This window comes from Triturus cristatus, chromosome 3_2 (assembly GCF_964204655.1).
Source record: "Triturus cristatus chromosome 3_2, aTriCri1.1, whole genome shotgun sequence".
Classification (NCBI taxonomy): domain Eukaryota; kingdom Metazoa; phylum Chordata; class Amphibia; order Caudata; family Salamandridae; genus Triturus; species Triturus cristatus.
In genome coordinates, this window is record NC_140584.1 from 911,229,084 (window position 1) to 911,246,934 (window position 17,851).

At 41.9% G+C, this 17,851-nt stretch overlaps 1 protein-coding gene across 8 annotated transcripts in view; it reads left to right on the plus strand.

The window, feature by feature from the left end:
* RPH3AL (rabphilin 3A like (without C2 domains)) overlaps positions 1 to 13,885 on the plus strand; it is a 937,546-nt gene extending 923,661 nt beyond the window's left edge. For all 8 annotated transcript variants that reach the window (XM_085649361.1, XM_085649368.1, XM_085649367.1 and 5 more), the window contains 2 exons: positions 4,772 to 4,963; positions 12,822 to 13,885. In XM_085649361.1, coding sequence (XP_085505487.1) covers positions 4,772 to 4,963; positions 12,822 to 12,889 — 260 coding nt within the window. In that variant the 3' untranslated portion in view covers positions 12,890 to 13,885. The remainder of the gene's footprint in view (positions 1 to 4,771; positions 4,964 to 12,821) is intronic.
* The last annotated feature ends 3,966 nt before the right edge of the window (positions 13,886 to 17,851 follow it).

Below are 17,851 nucleotides of genomic sequence, written 5' to 3' on the forward strand. Positions count from 1 at the left end.
ACCACCTGGTGCTTCTGTTAAAACAGCAACAAATGTGCGAAATACATGGGACTCAGACCTCTCATTCACCCCGCAAGTCAAAGCAATTACCAGAAAGTCAAATCGTTGTCTCTATAAGATCACTAAGCTCTTCCTTTTGCTGGGCATACTTCAAACGTCCTTCCGCATTCAAACGCTAGCTGGATCCAGAGTACTGCGTGCCAGTCTTCCTCAACACACCATTGAAGACCCCGACAAAACTGCAAATGACCCAAAACAAAGCAAAAAGAATCATCTTTGTCCCAAAAAACACGTGAACACATACCTTCCTACCGCTCCAAACTGAAGTGAGTGCCCATCATTCAACAAATCAGACTAAAAACCCTGTGTGTTATTGGGAAAGCCACACACCTTAGCTCGCCCAAATATCTTACAGATCTGTTCTCTCCAAACAAGCTTGAAAGTATTCTTAGTTCCAGAAAAGAATTTAAGCTCACCGCTGCCAAATAGATTAGGAAAAGCCTCAGAGGGAAACAGTTCTCACCATGGGTACTGAATTGTGGAACCCAGTCCTTCCTAAAAAGCCACGTCTCAGCACTTTCACGCCCGAGCTTAAAACACACTTAACGCCCTCAGCTTCATGTGCCTAGAAACAAATCTTTTTCTGGTATGAGTTACCACATAATACAAATACTAATTGATTGTGTCCATTAAGTTAAAACTGTGTCTCTGCTTCACCTTAGACTGAAATGTAGGACTGTGGCTAGGAGCCTTAAGACCAGTCTGTCACATTACAAACACAAATGAGTATATACCGGCTATAATACATACTCATGACACCTTTGCTTACCCTGACATTTAAGAAGAACTTGTGTTGACCCTAAAGAACATCCATTCTTGTGCATCATTTGCCAAAATGTGTATGGCTCCCTGAAAAAGAGTCCTAGCCCCTACTTTAGTGGTGACGTTGCAGAGCACTGTAGTGTTAATCCTTACCCCTCTCAGGAGAGACTATAGTGATTAGACTGTAACCTTCCAGTTCTGGCTTAAGGGTGCCTATTGTAACCAAGATGTGCAAACCCGAGGTGGTTGTATGTCAGAATATCGTACAAAGAACGTTTGTCTGACATAATTATCATGTCTGAATATCTTTTACAAAATACCATCTTATTGGATCTATTCTCTCTATTATTAACTCTAGTGGGGAATATTTTGGTTGATGGTACTTAGGACACAATATTTGTTTGATGATATATTGGCAATGGTAGTCTGGTACCACAGTAGTGAGGCTCTCCAAGTGAGTGATGGAGTGATGCTTGAAGCAGCTAGAGTGAAACTTGATAGCAGACATTGGAAGCCAGTCAACGCTGCCCAGTAGCATAAGCGAGCACAGGCTGTTCACCGTTTAGATCACGGGGAGGGGGGAAGAGAAGCATTGTAAAGATGGAACCCACTGAGCAGAGCACACAGTAACAGTGGTAATCGTGGCTGGGGAAGTTGTGCATGGTGCGATGGAAACAGAGTAAACAAAATGTGCTCAAATTTAGCAAAAGGAAATTGAGGCTCCATACTTGAGGCATAGAGAGATAAAGGTAGGTGACTCCAGCAATGTACATTTAAGCTCTGTCCACCAAAGACAGACGTTCTACTGTGGTGCGCAAACAAAGAAAATGTTATCTTCTTGGTCACCCCCCATCATCCCCAGCTGAAACCTGTTGCACGGATGTCCACTCTTATCAGCTCTGCCATTGGTTCTAGGACCAATGCAAAAAGTAGCTGTGAGAGTGTGCAACCCTGACTGGTACCTTTTTGTATAGGACAGGACGAAGACAGCACACCGTTGACCCTGAACTTATTTCATAGTACGGTATATGGTGTTTCAATCAGATGGAGAAAACGGGGGACAAATTGCATCTTTTGCGCAGGACTGCCTACATAAAAGGGCAGTGTACTGTATCAAAGGCACTTTCTAGATCCACCGGCAGGAGGGCAATGTTTCCCTTAATTCGCCTGCGTGAGCTGGAGCCACATGAAGGCAGCATTGATGGTGCTGAATACTTCCATGAGGCATTAAGCCATTCTGCTCTTCGGGGATCAGAAGGCACACAACGTTTGCTGATCGAGTGGCAAAAAGTTCTGCAAGAGTTTTTGAATTAATATTTATAAATACGTCACAGGAGGTTTACCTGCTATAAGGTTTACTGTACTAGTAGCCCCTCTCATCTCCTCTCATGGGGTAGTGACATTTGATCACAAACGTCGTTGTACAGCGCCTTTAAGTGGGGGCTATTGGGGAGGATTATTTATTAAATGATTCCAGTGGAATGCCATTGGTGCACAGGGTTTTACCTGATGGCAAAGAAGTAATGGCTTGTTGAATCTTAGTCTCCATAATGGGGCGAGCCAAGTCATCACGCGCCTCAGCTGGTCAAGCGCACATTGGGAGACCGCGCACAGGAGGATTGTTTGGTTCAACCTTGGGTGCTGGGTGATATGCATACAGCTCACTGTAGTTGCCCACAAATTCAGCCGCTATACTACGTGCTCCCCTAAGTGCCACTCCACATACAAAGTGAATAGCGAGGACAACTCTACTGAGGTTAACTTTGTGTGCAAGCCAAAAGAAATTAATTTTGCAGCCTTGTCTCTCATTTCATATACCCTCCCTTGAGAGTGGAGCCAGCCCAAGCTGGCTGTGTTATGGAGTTTTTCCTTGAGAGTAGCGCTTGTGAGATCTAAACTACGCCGAGTCTCCGCCATGGGGTTATTAGAGTCTATGTGATCTAAGTGCCAAATTTCCCTGTCCCGTACCAGCGGGTCAGCCTCATGAACTTTCTTTTTCCCGTCAATAAAGGATAAAATGTTGCCCCTGTTGACTGTCTTAGAGACTTCCTAAAGCATAACTGAAAAGGATCACATACTTAGTTAAGAGTAAAATACTCTGTAATGCTTTCACAGATGTATTAGGTAAAGTAATCAGGATTCAAACAAGCGGGTCCCCTCACACTGCTCCCTTCTTTATATATGGTCAAAGCAATATCGGAGTCATCCAGGATACCCTTTGGAAGTATGTATGTGTGAATGAGGTCACTGACTTTCGTAGAGAGGGCCAAGAGGGAGTGCCATGCAGGGTTGAGTAATGCGGGCACTGTGATAGGTCACGATGTTGCAGTCGGCATATATTCTCAAGACCAACTGCTTCCACCCATGTATGCAACTGCGGAGACTGGGCTATTGATTAATGTGAGTGCATGTTCATATGAGTTTGCATCATAGCATTAAAGTCCCCACCCCAACAAGGCTTAAACCTGGTGGAGACTCTGTTAACAATTGTGAAATGGCCTCCAACTTTAATTATAGTAAGAGTGGGGGTGGATAGACACTAATTAAAGTCCATGGTCGGTCCTCTAGGAGCCCCACAATCATCAGAAATCTGTCCAAGGGGTCAGTGGACACCTTATTTATTGCTAGCGAAAAGGTTTTCTTTAGAAGGATAGCCACACCCCTGGAGTTCCGGGTATAACCTGCTTGATAATCTCGAGAGTAGTTGTGTCGGCCAAGCAACGAGCCGTTGGGGCCAAATATATACGTCTCCTGAAGCATCAGTACGGCTGGATTAAATCTCTTGATATAAAACATCTCGCTCCTCACTTAAGCTTATCATTAAGTCTATTAACATTGCAGGATATCACGCCTTAGCCCAAGGGTTTGAAAGGCGAACTCGGTAGCCATGACCTTGAAGCCTGCATAAATGAGTACAGTGTGGTGACATTCCAGCAACCCCGGCACATAGGACTAATGTAAAATAGAACTGAGTGAGCCAACGAAGGGACCCTGAATCCTCAACTCCCCCACCCCACACTACTGACAGAGAAGCATCTGTCTCCCTAAACAAGTTAAACTTAGGACTCTGTCAGTTGGGAAAGGAAACCAAACTATAGCCAACAATATTAAAAACAGAAAACAATAGTCAAAAAGGGAGAATAAAGCGGGTATGATATGATGTAATTGTTCATCCCGTATCTACATTAATAATATCTGCCACCCATAGGGCCGGGCTAGCTGTAGCGGGTACCGGGCATTCACCATAGCTGCAATATCAGCCCCCTGTAACAAAAGCAACTGCAGAATTTTCCGCACTCCCCCTCCCCCCTCTGTGGCCAGTCGGACTCAATTGTCAGGGCCGGTTTGCGTTCCCAGTCCGGCCCTGGCCACTCACTATAGAAGATACTATTCCACTGTCACCCACAAAGGCAACCAGCTTAAAATGCAGACTGAAGTTCAAAGGAATGATGCATTACCTCCAAGGCGTTGCAAATCCAGGATTCAGCAACGCTGGTCCGGCCTTCGGCCGGCGATGGGTCCTCTACTTTAGAGAGCGGAGGCCAATTCCATTTTTCTCTGGGGATTCTTGCCCATTCTCTGCCCTTCCGGAGAGGATGCATCCGTTCCTCAATCCAAGACCAGGCCTGTTCAGGAGATGCGAAGAAGTGGGATTTTTTATTTTTATTTTTAAGAGTACCCACTCCCAGTTTGAAGACCTCTGATTGCAATTATTAAAATTATTTAATGCCTTTTAAAGTTTTTGTTGTGGCCTTTACACAGAAATAATGGTGTGTTGCTTTGAAGTAGAATCCAATGAGAGTGTTTTCTGTATTCCATATTGTAATCAGAAATGCTTTTTCATATTTGCAATGTACAGCTGCTAAAAAGTGATTTATTCATAGAATGCTAATACGACTAGCAAAGTGGAACATTTATCTACCCGTTGTAAATTGAATGTATCATGTAGTTTCCAGCACTGAGCCTACAGCTGGACCTGCCGGTGGTGCCAAGTCCAATTTGGGCAATTTCAATGCAGCCCTTTCCGCGAGCACAAACAGCCTGGGAAGCGAGCGCTGTGGGACCATCAGTGCCACAGAGAGCCTCCCCGGGGATGCCCTTAATGAGGATTCTGACAGTGACATCAGCAGGAGTGCCCCTGGTGAGTGGATGGGTTCAGCCATTTTTAAACGCCGTCCATGTTGCATTATGTTAGAACATTTAAACATCAATTAGCATTTTCTCTGCTAACATTTTGTAGGATTTTCCAAATCAAAAATGCATTGAGAAACGTTTTGAGAACAGCAGAGCATGAAGCAATTGACTATTTTATACTGATGTAAATTGAATTGCAAAAGTGTAAACAATGATCATTGGCAAAATCTTGCAGTAAAGCAAATATACATGAAATTCAGATGATGCCAGTCAGTACATTTCCCTCAATCACCAATTCTGCCACTGTCAACGTCCCTTCCATATTTACATTGTCTTTTGTACTCCAAATGCCATCACTTTTTAGCGCGACAATTCACTAATATTGCAATTCACAATTATGGCAAATGTGAGTAATCCGGATTTGCCGCATTAGCTTGTTTAATTTTGAATTCAAGGTGGGAAAGCGAAGGGAACACCTCTATTTTCAATGGGGGGGCACAGCAAGAGTTTCTACATGGGCAGTATTCCCCCGTGGAGAACATAATAAAAAAAAGGAGTCCCAGAATTTTTTGTGAATCCTTAAAGATGGACATTTCTTCCAAACATATGAGTCATATTTCTGAGTTTTCCACTTATTCTTCCACTATATTAGAGCAGGAGAGATTTGTATTTAGCAGGTAAAGTAAATACAGTGCATGAATATATTTTGTGATTGGGTCTCCGTGTTATTTACAAGCTCGCTCGACCGTTCTCTTTGTGAAACCTAGGATTCTCTGAACTTAGAGTTTGTTGTTCAGTCTGAGGTTACTCTCTGAATCTACAATAATTCTCTGAAGGTTGTGATCAAGTTTGTAAGGGCCCAATTCACAAACTGTTTTTACACCACAGTGTCATTTAGGTGCACAAAAAAGACATGTCCAACTATAAATTCCACACAGAATATCTTATTTGATTACTAATAATAAATGTAAAAGCACAATTATAAAACCGGTGCAGCCACCTATGCAGCAATGGAGGGAGCTTCCCCAATGATCTACCAATTTTTTTTTTTTTTAAAGCTAGGATTTAAAGTAACTTATACACTCCAAGAAGCTTTAGATATAAGTTTTGTGCTTAACACCTTTAGAAAATTAATTACAGGTTTATGTTTTAGAGAGCTGTTATTCTCAAATACAGGTATTAAAACAGGTATTACACATTTTCTGCTAAACTGTTCATAACGTGCAAAACAATGCAAAATGCAAATACAAACTGCAAAAGTAGTTTGGGGAGGATTCATCACATGGGTATATTGATATGGTGGCTGAGTCAAATTGTCCTAAGAGAAAGGAAAAAAGGCTACGGATAGAACCTAAATGAAATCTTGTAAGGATCTCTCCCATGGGTTTGTAACAAGATTCAGGTATGGTTTCAAGCCCATTGTTATTTTGATAATGAAATATTCCTGTATTGAAGCTTTCTTCATCTTCTCCGCCTCCCTGGATAGTATAGTGTGGGCACTGAACTTATCCCTAACCCCATGTTTTTCCCCTGTAACTTCCAAGGTGGCCTACCAAATAAATTCACTCTTCTGAGTATGTTGGCTAATGATATTATATACAGTAAACCTGGTAGTGGAAAGGAAAAAGGTTTTTCTTTGAAGTAACCCTCACCCACCAAGGTTACTCCTTGGCGGCATGCTTCCTCATAGGGTTCATCCCTAACCTGCTATGGAAAGGCGCGTGCTACGACTGGCGGTTTCGTGCCTGAGAAGCTTTCAAGTATTGTGACCATTTCCCAATGGTGTTTTCATAAGTCTGATAGTAACAATGGATGGCCCACCTGGGCGACTATATATCAGGCTTTTATGTCTGCACCAACATAACACACCTATGTCTACAAATTCATCCACCTTGTATATCCTGCCAGACAAAAACAAGGTGTATTGTATTATAATTTTATTCAAATTTTTCCGGTTCTGCTCGAGACGAACCTGGGTGTAACCCCATCAAAGTGGACGCTCCACCACCCAACTACTCTCCCATTTCATGACAATAACTTCCGATGATTATTAAAGCCCAAAGGGAAGTGATCCTAGTAATTCTGCTGCTTCGTGTTTTTCATATTGTGTGGTACTTTCCCATTGTGAATTATCAATATAGTAACATGAAGATAAAAAAGAAAACCCTGAGTAGCCCATGTATGAACCCATGGACAGGGGATGCACCTCGTCTAGGCAAAGAGACAGCTTCGAGGACGCCGACGACAGCACGTCCTCCTTGTATATTACGGGACATGCCATGCCCCTCCGGTATCTCTTTATCCTTTCTCTCGCCCACGAGAGCTCTGCTCTGAGCAGCCTTAAGGGCTCTTTTTGCCCTCTTAGCCTTTCTGTGGTTGCCAGATCAGCCATCCCTTTTCAAATCCCCTGTTGTAAATAGGTTCCTGGAAGGGCTGCAATATATGTTTTCACCTTCGCCCTTCATCATGCCTCAGTGGGGCCTTAATCTTATCCTAACATTTCTGATATGGGCTCCCTTTGAATCATTGCATAATTGTCTCCTCAGGCTCCTTACTATTAAGGCGCCCTTCCTGGTGGCAATAACATCTGCCTGGAGGGCCAGTGAGGGTCAGTGAGCTTCAGGCTTTGTCATCCATACCAGAACATCTACCCAGACAAGCTGGTTCTACGCACTAGATTTTATTTTCTGCCGAAAGTAGTCACTCACCTTCATGTAGGCCAATCCATAACTCTACCTATTTTTTATGTTCCATATTTTAAAGAAGCAATGGTCCCTATGACCAACAATCACACATTCAATAATGCATGAAGTTTCAACCAGGCGCAATGTTTATGGAGGCAAGTAAAACCAAATTTTTAACTACTAGCTCAAGTGGTGGGCGGAGACAAGGAAGACAAAAAACATAAAAAACATGTAAAGTAACTCAGGCACAATGAGCATTAGCAGCAATTCTGCCCTATACAGGATTATATATACAAAGTACAGGGTCAATGTGCAAGAGTCGCTGACGTTTCGATCCTATAATAATGCAAGGATCATCATCAGGACATTACAGTATGATACCTAGGAATATTACTCAATAGCAATAGGGAAATAACTGGGAGAAAAAGGAAGAAAGAAAAAGAGGATTAGTTGCTAACCTACTGATGAAACATACTACATTAATTAAAGGGCACACAAAACAATTGTTCCTGAATACCCTAGGAAGGGTAAAGGGCCGGTAGGTGGGGTGCGGGTTTTTTGTTGCCTAGGGCCTCAATGCCAAGTGAAGGCCTAAAACATACCTGTGAAGGGGGGAACCACAAGAGCCGTCAGGAAAGTAGCTGGTGACCGTAGTCCAAGAGTAGTAAATAGAGACCAATCACACCCGAAAACAATAATCAGGCGAAATGGGTAGAAATGACTAAACCCAGAATGTTCTTACGCAAACTGCTCACTGTGGGGAAATACAGCCAAGACTTTGCAGCAAGACATTGCCCGAAAGTAGAGGAGTTACATGATCCACAGTGCATTCACTGGAAAACTGACCAAGGAACTGGGGGATATAGATCTAAAACCAAGGGCATCAATAGGTAAGCAGAGACAGCTAAGGGAAATGATCAAATTAACAATGCAACAATGTGTGTTGCCGTTACCTCGGGCTGTTGTCCAAACCAATACAGAGCGTGTCCCCAGTCCGGGAACAGGTGAGTGAGGCACATGAAGAATGTGATCGCTTTGGAGCCACTGTAGGAGTCGGGAAGCTGAGGGACAAGCAAGAGTTGTCTGCATCTTCAGGCGTTTGAGCAAGTAAAGTGAGCATGCTAAAATATCAGTACACTAAATTTCAGTAGCAGCGGGTGCATGAACATGAAAAGAGGGCTACGGAAGAAGGGCTGATGTTAACAACATTCATCCATAATGGCGGCAATATTGGGGGATTATAACAATTCAGTTGCAGAAGTATAGCCACCTACAAACCCACAGGGGTGAAAACCAGGAGGCTCACCCATATGGTTAGAGAATAGAGAAACAGAGCAACATGCAATGAGCAGAAGAATTATATGAGAAAAAGACAACATTTTATATATACATGAAAGAAATTAAAAAATGGCAAAATTGTATCTATACATGAAAGAAATCACACAAAAGTAAAACAATTATTGTTGGACTCAATGTAATAGAGATCGTGACCCTAGAGAATTTCCCGGTGTGCATAGTGAGGGCAACAAAGAGGACAGAAGAAACGTGTAAATTACTGCATCGAGGCAACGGTAACATATATACACAAACAAAAAATAATAATAGTCTGATACAGTAGTGAGTCCAGCAAGTACAAGGTCAGGTCGCTAGTCCAGCAAGTTCATAATCCGTCCGGAATCGTTGCCACAGAATTCCATTGGCAAACAAGCACAGTCCTGATTTTTGCTAACTGTTGTTATTGGTGGAACCGGATATTACAGCAAGGATGTTCAGTCCTCCATTTTATTTAGTCCTGTGTGCAGGCTGTCTGTGCGCAAAATCCATTTAAAGTCCTCCTTTTTCAGTATGGAGGAAACACTACTGCTTCTGACGGGTTGTTTCACCACAGCAATGATTTGCCAACGTAGGTCGCTCTCATTATGATTAAGCTCCACAGAATCTTCAAACAATGTGGTAGTCATGACCTTATACCTAAGGTGGCTCCTATGTTGGCCTATTCTGACCCAATTTATTTGCATTGTCTGTCCTATGTCTAGCAAGTTACATGGGCAGGTAAAAGCATAGACCACATTGGTATTGTTGCAGACCCTCCCATTTTTGTGATTGAATTCCTTGGTTTCAGCTGTGAATTCACAAACACTGCAGTTACCGCATTTATTCCACCACATCCCTTCAAGGAAAAGGAGCAACTTCACTATCAGGACCAAAAAAGAGTGGTGTCGTTCTCCCTTGACCACACAAGAGAGTTCCAGGTGGATGACCAATTTTCATGCGGTATGTAGGAGCTAAGAAAGAAAAGACTGTGCAGAGACAGACCATCTCCTGATGGATCATGCTCTGCATTAAGTTCTAGTCATGGACATCTGCCAGGCAGCAATGCGGGCCTCGCTGCTCATGTTTACAAAACACTACTGCCTGGACAGTCAGGTCCGATTTGACGTACAATTTCGATCCTGTAGGACTTTTTAGGGTGAAAGTTTTGCATACCCCCCTCAGAGGAGGTATTGCGTGAGAATCTATTCTAAGGTAAGGAATCTAGAAGTGTCGGACAGATAAACAAGTAACTTACTTTCAGTAACGCATTGTTTGGCAGAGACTCTTATCTAAGCAAAAACCTAAGGAAATGATGGACGGAGTGTTGAACATTGCAAGCACTCACCCCCAGTCAACTGATCTGGCTTTAATCCATCACCGTTCTTTAGCCCACTCTGCCACCCTAGTTCAGACATGGCCATATGCAAATCAGTCTGACCCTGTGCCTCATGGGAACAGTCCAGCCCGAACTGCCAAGCCATGTCTTTCCTGGACCGGAAACAAGCTTCCTAGGACCGGTTTCTGGCATTACAACCGTCTTCAGCCAGGCTTGCTTGAATCCAGTGGCAAAGTGAGCAAGGGACTCACGTCTGAGCATACCCTGCCGCCTTATGGCGAACAAAGCAAAAACCAAAGGAAATGATGGACGGAGTGTTGAACATTGCAAGCACTCACCCCCAGTCAACTGATCTGGGTTTAATCCATCACCGTTCTTTAGCCCACTCTGCCACCCCAGTTCAGACATGGCCATATGCAAATCAGTCTGACCCTGTGCCTCATGGGAACAGTCCAGCCCGAACTGCCAAGCCATGTCTTTCCTGGACCGGAAACAAGCTTCCTAGGACCGGTTTCTGGCATTACAGCCGTCTTCAGCCAGGCTTGCTTGAATCCAGTGGCAAAGTGAGCAAGGGACTCACGTCTGAGCATACCCTGCCAACTTATGGCGAACAAAGCAAAAACCAAAGGAAATGATGGACGGAGTGTTGAACATTGCAAGCACTCACCCCCAGTCAACTGATCTGGGTTTAATCCATCACCGTTCTTTAGCCCACTCTGCCACCCCAGTTCAGACATGGCCATATGCAAATCAGTATGACCCTGTGCCTCATGGGAACAGCCCAGCCCGAACTGCCAAGCCCACATTGGTATTGTTGCAGACCCTCCTATTTTTGTGATTGAATTCCTTGGTTTCAGCTGTGAATTCACAAACACTGCAGTTACCGCATTTATTCCACCACATCCCTTCAAGGAAAAGGAGCAACTTCACTATCAGGACCAAAAAAGAGTGGTGTCGTTCTCCCTTGACCACACAAGAGAGTTCCAGGTGGATGACCAATTTTCATGCGGTATGTAGGAGCTAAGAAAGAAAAGACTGTGCAGAAACAGACCATCTCCTGATGGATCATGCTCTGCATTAAGTTCTAGTCATGGACTTCTGCCAGGCAGCAATGCGGGCCTCGCTGCTCATGTTTACAAAACACTAATGCCTGGACAGTCAGGTCCGTTTTGACGTACAATTTCGATCCTGTAGGACTTTTTAGGGTGAAAGTTTTGCATACCCACCTCAGAGGAGGTATTGCATGGGAATCTATTCTAAGGTAAGGAATCTGCAGCTAGAAGTCTCGGACAGATAAACAAGTAACTTACTTTCAGTAACGTATTGTTTGGCAGAGACTCTATCTAGCCACAGATTCCTTACTAATCCACCCATCCCCCCCGCTCTGCGAACAGATTTCTAGGGACAGGGTTGTTCCCCTTTCAGTGCCCTAGTTTTCTACATCAGTGATCAGTGTTCTTCGTGGCTTTGTGCTCCTGGCATGTAAAGTCACTTAATGAAACAAAACAGCACGCTAGGGTGGCGCCTACATAGGAACCGTGCACGTCACTTACGGTGGGGTCAACGCCACACGGAACCAAACGATGCCACCTACAGGTGCACCTTGGTACTGCTCACAAATAAATTCAGTCTGACGCCTGGGGATAATACTAAGTTATAGAATATGTAGCTAGATAGAGTCTCTACCAGATAGGACGTTACGGAAGGCAAGTAATTTGTTTATTATGAGTTCTCTTCTGAAGGCACTACACAAATAGACTTTCTGGCCAGAGTTGTACATTTCCCGCTACTGGGACTGCTCAAACATAAACTCAAGTGGAAAGAGAAACACATGCAAGCATTTTTTTAAAAAAGAATACATTTTACACATTAAAGTTAAACAATAAATCGATACTTGGCTTTGACCCTTGTCCTGAATATAAGCATCTCCCTAATCTAATCCTAGCCAAAACTTTGGCTCTGAGCCTGTCCCTAACACTAACCTACATCCACCCTTAAACCATACTCTAAACACACCTTGGACTCTTAGCACAATCCTGACTGCACACCTATTCCTTTGCCTTTTTTTTCAATGTTTTCAACCCTTTTACCTAATAGGTAATAGACTATAGAGCTTGAATATACAGAATTTTGTGTGGCGTACTTGCCAGGTTATAGGTGAGATGCATAAATGAGTGGTAATGAAGAAAGACATGTGCTGGTCACAAAGACAAGTTTACAACAATGGGAAGTTGAGGTTTCTCTGGTAAATTGTATTGGCTCTCTTTATTCAATTAATATTGAGAATGATTGACATTGATCACTGCTAATGTGTCATAATATCAAGACTTTCTCTTCATATACATTTGTTGCTGTTATATCTCTGGTTTTCTTCTTTGAGAGCAATGTGGAATTTGACTTTGAAGAATAATTTGTTACTGTTTTGTCAAATAAAGTACTTTAACCTCTGTTAAAAATGTGAATATGTTTAAAAAACATTTGTAATGCATTAAAGGTAAAGCACAGTTAATGTTGTTGGTTTGTTTTTAAAGAACACCATCCCCGGAAGCTTTTGCGTAAGGGAAGATTGCCTGCAAGAATGAAGCATCGTCGGATGTAAACCCTGCTTCAGTGAAAACATTTGAGAGGATATGGACCTTATAGTTAATTTTATTTGTTATAAAAACATGCTTCGACTGCCTATTTGAGCACAGCATCTACATCCCGAGTACTCTTTCAGAGGGTAACATTAAAGGGGGTGGAGCCAAAGTGGACCCTTGTGTCTTTGGGGAACATGGTAATATGTTATAACAATTTTGAATTCCTTTGTTACTGCTGGGTTCTGTTTCCAACAGTAACACTCCGCTATAAGCCTCCATCCAGTGTGATGACCAGATTCCGTTCTAGCAGACTGATCACTTTGTAGCTAACTTTGTCGTCAGTAAGCTCCATTTAATGTTTAAGGGTGCACAATCACTTTGTAGCTCATTGTTCTCATAAGGCGCCAGTTAATGTTGAAGGATGCACAATCGCTTTGTAGCTCATGCAATCTTGGGGGCTCTCTCGGGACTTGTTTTTGTACAAAATTGCTCAGTCACTTTGTAGTTCATGTAGACCTTGTGGCTCATTAAGTAGATGGTTGATATAAGGGGAACAGTTTTCTGGTCCATTATACAACTCCACCAAATAAGAATTTAATTCCCCTTAAATCAGCCATGACTGTGATGCACTTAGGGAAAATATTCTCTTCTTCTCTTCATACTATAAAACCAAATGGCCTTGCGTGACTTCCTGTTCTTTTGATTTAAATAGGTTTCAGTAGTTTAATGTTAGACTCAGAGATGGGGGCCCAGGTTGTTCGTGAAGGCAGGTTTGTCATGGTAGGTTACAGAAAATGTCTTATTCACATGGAGACAGTTGTTAATTCGACCACTTAGTGGGAGGAATATTATGCAGGTTGTATCAAGGCACATCTGAATTCTACTTTTTTGTGAATGTGATGTCTACATTTTCTATTCCACTGGATTGTTTAAGATTACTATTTTATGGTTTTGTATTTGTATATTTTATGTTAAACTAAATAAAACCATGTTACAAATAATACCCACTTCCTGTATCTAAGCTGTCCTGTTGTCAGTATTTATTTTTTGTGTATATCAGAGCTGTTTTCCCTGTGTTTACCACATCTTTTGAAATCAGAGCTTTTCAGTGTTTATTCAGTTTCTTAACACCCAAAACAGACAAAAACAGTGTTTATCCAGTATTTACAAAATATGTTGTTTTTGCAGTGCTTGTTGTAAAGCACATATTTAATTTACAGGAGAAGTAATGTAGGCTATGTAGTGTCTTCCCATTGTCAGTGTATCCACTGGACTTGTAATTAGCCTAGGTCTTCCTAGCTGCTCAACCAGAGTGAGAGATGGTAACGGAATGTTGGTGTGACTGTGATAAATGGAATGCCTGGGTGCCTGTGTGGGTGAGTGATGACAGTTGGAGATGGGCTGAGCAGCTAGGCAGGCTGCTCCTGGTGGGGCACAAATGCTTTTAACCAGAGTAAATCATAACCACATTGTCCTCTTCGTTCTTTATGCAAAAGGAGCAATGTACATGCCACGTATGGTTCCTTCCACAAATAAAAGCAATACAGCTTCCAGGGAATAAACAGCATATTCAAGTGTAGACATTCCATCACCCAGGAGATGACAGAACGCACAGTAAGTGATTACATCACACCTTAGATATTACACTTATGTAAGACTGTTTTAAGCATAGAAAGTCTGTGTATTGTAATCTCATTCACACTCACATCTGATAACCCTCTCACATCTCGTTACCTCTCACTCACTCTGTCAGAAGGACTGTTGTCTGGGTTGCAAGACTATTGATGGATTACAAAAGTAAGAGTGCTATATTCAAATATTTTAATAAACAAATTCCTTAAGACAATTGGAGGACAATCACATACTCCTAAATGAATATTATAACATGGTTGGGGTGGTCAACCTTGCCAACAGCATATTACCTTGTGAAACATTGAAATCACATAAAATGAATGTGTAGTCCTGCATTATAAGGCACCTGAAACTTGATGCTTTAAGCATGCTCACCACTGCTTTTCTGCACTCTTTGCCTGGCTACATTAAGGTGATGCTGCTGTTGTGTAGATATTCATTGCTGGCAAGTGTCCCCATAGCAAATCCTTTTTCATCCCTGATCTTTTAACTGACAACAATCACATTATATTGTGAGACTTGAAATTTTGCTGTAAAACTTGTAACTATAGTCTAAAAAAACAGCAGTAAAGTGCAATTGGGTAAAAATACAGGATTAGCAGTAGTAATGGGTCATCGTGAGCTTTGAATTTTGTTGGTATGTGGAAAGTCTTATGTCATGTTTTCATCTCTGTCCCATGTGTGTGTTGACAGCACTCTTTTCGCAGGTACTTCTCACTACACATGCATTGAATGTTTAAAGCATGGGGTGATTGGTAGTTGACCTACTATCAATACTGTTTTGTAAGAAAAGGGAGTATCAAAGGGTTTTACCCATTCTGTGTATGTGGCTTAGTGTGATATTACATATTGGCAATGATTTTGATCAGCAAGCCATTTTCCCAATCACTGAAAGACAAACACTGTCAAAGGTTGACGCTTGTTTTTACTATTCCCTGATTCTCTACAGTGTATAAAATAATCAGATTAGACCTAAAACATGCTTCTAAATCCTTCACCTTTAATTCAAGCACCCAAAACTGGAGGAAACAAAAGGAAGAAGAAACAATATTATAGTGACATACCTAAACAACAAAACATAAGCAGAATCATTTTAGAACAGTCTTTTCTTATTGCTACCTTGTATAACAAAGTCACATAGTGTTGGCCCATTCACGTAGAAATAAAATGACTCTCACTTTCCTCTCCTCTAATGGCATTTTAATTTGTGGTTATGTAGTTATCAGTGTTTGTTTACACTGATGAAGGCAGCTTATCTTTTTAAGTGAAATTGTATCAGTTATTATAGGTTAAAACCTAAAACAGGATAGCCTGTGTTTATCTAATTTGCAAAAAAGGTATGTGGAAAATACAACACATCTATGGTACATATTCTCCCTGATAATATGTTTGACTATCTGTATGCACATTCCTATACTGGGGCATTTGGAAAGAGATTGGGATAGCAGTAGTTGCTTTTTCTCAACATACCCTCGTAGAAATATTCTTAAAACCCTATGTGCATATTGTGATCTTGCAGAAACTTTCAGTGGTTAAACTGTTTAAGTTTGATAAATTGGTGGCTACAACCAATATGGCTGGACGGCAAAGTCATTGAGCGCCCTGTCCGTTCTATCAACCTGTCTTTCACTCATGATCTGAAATTGTGCCCATTATTCCACTACCACAACCACAGGCACACATGATGGATTCATGCCCAAAGACAGCTTTCACTTCATGTGCCATGTGGGCTGAACTCAATTTAGGGCATATTCAAGGAAGCCTGAGGTTTATGTGGAGCCCTGGGTAAAACTGTTGGTGCTGTTCCCTTTTGCACAGTGTAGTGGGCAAGTGCCATTAATTGTTGTACAATATCATTTAATTCATTAGGTTTTACATGCTCCACTATGTTCACCTCTTCTTCAATTATCGTCTTCCATCTCACCTGCACTTGCACGTTCTCCCCTTTCTCTCTTCCCTGCACCTCCAGATCTCACATTGAAATCCAATCACTCTGTCATCTGCCTGCCCTATCTAGTTGTCCCCTGTGCTGGACCGATCAGAGCAGTAGGCAGCAACAGAAGCCTAAGATGTCCCACTGTGGGCCGCTAGGGTGCCATGCCTTTTTTTGTTGATAGGATCCTCCATTTATCCCAAATTGGTTTTGCTTTTTAGTGTTTTTCTTTTAATTGTCGTGGCACTGCTTATTTCATAGTAGGCACTGACTTGTTTTGAAAGAGCCTCAAACCTTTGACTGCACCTCGTTCTTTTTAAAGTAGTCCACCAGGGTTGCAGTATTTATATTTTATCATTTACATCTGTATTTATCTATGTATTTCCTTTTCCTCTGTATACATTATCCAAGATTTTGTTTGGTATAAAAAATGAAGTCAAAACTCGTACTTTTCCACATTTATTTAAAACGTACAGTCGTGCTGAGATGCATGTACGGTTTTCCTATACTAGTAGATTTGCGGTTCCATTACACACTGCCACTGGTAGCAGGCTTGTAAAAGGTAAAGGATTAAGAGCCCCGGAAGCTGAGGACTTTCTCCTACTTGATGCAGAGGTGATGCTCGTGGGGGTTGAGAAGGCAGGAAAATGTTTCCTGTGCAGCGCAACTTACATTTCCATACCCGCGAGTTTGAGAAGTGGCAAGCACGCACACAAGGGATGATTTCGGTTTTTATCAAGAAATGGCCTTCCTTTGACCCTAGTTTACAACACACAAAAGAAACATGTACCCTCCGGGTAAAAAAAGGAAGTGTTGTCGGTGAGACTGCTAATAAAGGATAACATGTAAGTATATATTTATTTACTTATTTATTTTTGCTGTTTTATTACGCGTAAACATGGACTGCACAAAATATGATCCTAGACCTTGACAAATGCAAAAGTTGAAAATATACAATGACAGCTAGGAAAACTCAGTCATTACACCACTCAGTATAGTCACAAAAATGTTCCACAACACCAATATTGCCCTCTTCAGATAACCAGGTGTCAAATGGTCATGAATCAAACATTATACCACATATGCGATGAGAGGCAAAGCATAAACATGAAGAGTTAATTTGCCATCCAGTCACATGAGAACAGTCCCATTAAGAGATCATTTTAAAGTCCATTATTCATTCAGATATTTTTTTTTTATTTCTTCTTTCTTTTTTTGTCAATTTCGACAGTGTTACATGCGGATACAGCCAATGTGTTTCACCCAAGACATGGGCTTCTTCAGGGCAGGTAAAGCCAAAGTTATTATGGCAATAAGTTAAACAAGCAACAAGAACGCTACCAAGGTCCAACGTCCTCCACTTTTTGTGTGTAGACCTATAGTTCAAATAATCTGCAGCATAAATCAAACCAAATGT